The sequence below is a fragment of the Nannobrachium achirus genome (genome assembly GCF_963921795.1).
Source record: "Nannobrachium achirus genome assembly, chromosome: 3".
In the NCBI taxonomy this organism is placed as follows: domain Eukaryota; kingdom Metazoa; phylum Chordata; class Actinopteri; order Myctophiformes; family Myctophidae; genus Nannobrachium; species Nannobrachium achirus.
Window position 1 is genome coordinate 33,282,204 of NC_137812.1, and position 2,830 is coordinate 33,285,033.

General features: G+C 39.9%; 1 protein-coding gene across 1 annotated transcript; it reads left to right on the forward strand.

Moving 5' to 3' along the window:
- Window positions 1-344: 344 nt before the first annotated feature.
- Window positions 345-1,729, forward strand: LOC308281203 (ras-related protein Rap-1b-like). Its single transcript, XM_080721324.1, has one exon. The coding sequence runs from the start codon at window positions 652-654 to the stop codon at window positions 1,276-1,278; it is 627 nt and encodes a 208-aa protein (XP_080577450.1). The 5' UTR covers window positions 345-651; the 3' UTR covers window positions 1,279-1,729.
- Window positions 1,730-2,830: the final 1,101 nt, after the last annotated feature.

The following is a 2,830-nucleotide window of genomic DNA, read 5'->3' on the forward strand; positions in this document are numbered from 1 at the left end:
AATGTCTGACCCCCCTCTAATATCACTCAATGCTGTTCAAATCAAGCTGTAAGAATGGAAAGATGAAAAGAAACATTTTCCCCATGCACTGAAATTTAATCAAGGCAGCATCTCTATGCCATGCTCTATGCTTCAGTCTCTTTTACCCTGCCATTCACTTCCTTTTTCCTCCACCTAAACTGGTCCCCTAACCTAATTTGCATGATGCCCTGTCATTGGCTGCCTGGATATTTGCAAGGTGCTGATTGGTTGAAACCAGAAGAGGGCATGTAATCTCTGTGACCAACAACAGGCATAAAAGGCAGTGTGTGTGTGAGTGTGACCACGGCACTGAGGCTGCACACTAGTCATGTTTGCAAGGCTTTATCAAAATCCCGCAGTCGTTACTACTGTCAGTGAATACAACACTGGCACATGAAGACGGAAAGGCTTTAAAAAGAAAACTAATTTAAAAGACTTTGCTGAGGAAAGAATCCAAGACATTAACCAAATCTTTCACTTAGGCTAGCCAAAATAATTATATGCATACATTTGTAGGATTTTGAACCTCCTGAAAGTGAACTTAATTCAGGCAGGCTCCATTTTTGGGGGGTCATTTTCTGAACTCATCTAAGCAAGGAGCATCAACAGCAGAAACAAAGCATCATCAGCATGTCTCTGGCGGTGAAAGAGAAGACCCTGGTTCGAGTGGTGTTTCTGGGTGCAGCAGGAGTGGGCAAGACCGCCCTGATCCAGAGGTTCCTCCAGGACACCTTTGAAGCCAAACACCGCCGCACGGTTGAGGAGCTGCACAGCAAGGAGTACGACATCGGCGGGGTCAAGGTGACGGTGGAGATCCTGGACACCAGTGGCAGCTACTCATTCCCAGCCATGCGTAAACTCTCAATCCAAAACAGCGACGCCTTCGCCTTGGTGTACGCCGTGGACGACCCCGAGTCGCTGGAGGCGGTCAAGAGCCTCCGAGACGAAATCCTGGAGGTCAAGGAGGACAAGCACGTGCCAATCGTAGTGGTGGGGAACAAGGCAGACCGGGAGGAGGGGCGCCAGGTGTCCAGCGAGGACATGTTGTCCACCGTAGAGCTGGAGTGGAACAACAGTTTCTTGGAGGCCTCGGCCAAGGACAATATAAACGTGATGGAGGTGTTCAAGGAGCTCCTGCAGCAGGTCAACCTGCCCAGCCGCCTCAGTCCTGCGTTGCGCAGACGCAGGGAGACTTTCCCCAAAGACAGCAGCTTCCGGCCGCCCATGAACAAGACCAACAGCTGTATTTTATCATAAACTGAGCCATTGTAAGAAGAGATGTGATGTACTTTAACATAGGAGAACAGATTTGTAACAGAAGATGAGATTGTGAGACCACAAGATGTGTTGCGTGTATCTGCAGCCAAAGAGGTGCTGGACAGAAAGTGAGGAGAGATGCCTGATGTTATCTGGTGTGTGGAGGCAGAAAATAGATTGTGTAGTAATGCTACAAATGCGGTTTGTTTCCTATGCAGATGAAAAGTGTTGCTTTGCAAAACAAACTGAGGCGGATAGTAAGCCTCAACTCTGATTGCACACTGAATGGAGTGAAGGGGAAAAAAGAGAAAGGCATTTATAGCACTCATGTTTACTTAAAGTAACATTGCTGCTTATTTGGTGACATGCTGCTGGTGTTTAGATCAATGTATAGCTTTTCTTTTTGCATTTAATGTTGATCTATAACAAGGGATTTGGAATGTACAACAAAATGTGGACGTTTATATATATATATATATATATATATATATATATATATATATATATATATATATATATATATAAATATATAAATATATATATATATATATATATATATATATAATATCCTCTACAATAAGGCATTTGGACTGTTGCAAACAAATTGTGGAAAAAGAGTATTTGATGTCCTTCTGTTTTAGTTTTCATGTAAAAAAACTGTAGCATATCATTGTTTACATTTTTTAATCCAATATCTGCAATTAATTTGTCATTGGGTATGATATTGTGTTGTTTGTCAAAATAAAATAGAAAAAAGTGGTGAAATGCAGATAGTGGTAAATGCACTTTTCTTTTTAAATGTTTTTTCAATGTTTTTTTTCTTCTTTAAACGGTTTTGCTGTGAATTTTACACATTTAAGTGAAATATAAAGGCTTAATAAAATAAAAATGAAATAAAGAAATCTATGCCATCTCACGTTTCATTTTTAAATCCACAGTTCATAATGCAGAGGTCCTGGAAGAAGCTGTAAGCTCATGAAAATGTATTTAAGTCATTGAACATTGTCTGGTGCACACGTGCAGTATAATTAGAAATAACCAATTTTCAAATGCAAATCCTAGTCATACTGGCCTACATCCATCATCCACTTGGTACACAAAACACACCCACCTAATCCACTCAATTGTTATTGTCTATGTATGACATAGCATGGTAGGGTCACAGACAGTATTACTCAACTATTCAACAATGCATCTCAATTCCATTGAATTTAGTTTTCATGCTCACTTTAAATTCAAGAAAAGGCTGTTGCCGGAAAAATCAAATGTGTCATTTTAAAGGGTCTGGTGAGCTGAAATAAATCTGTGTTTTACAGTGTTAAGAGTTTAAAGAAAGCATGTTTCTTGTATTTAGGTATATATCGCCCTCTTCTGGTGAGAAGGGAAATACATTACATTCTCATCTAAATAGGTTACCTGCCTTACACCTGCCTGTATACTGAAAATAACATGTAGTTCAATAATAATAAAGTGAGTTTTATCATAACATGATTTTATACTACACCTCTACTTATACCAACACCATGATACAGATACAATAAAATAAAAACGT

Bases quoted from the DNA above. Each gene is read 5' to 3' on its own strand.
- LOC308281203 (XM_080721324.1), top strand. From the start codon at position 652: ATGTCTCTGGCGGTGAAAGAGAAGACCCTGGTTCGAGTGGTGTTTCTG.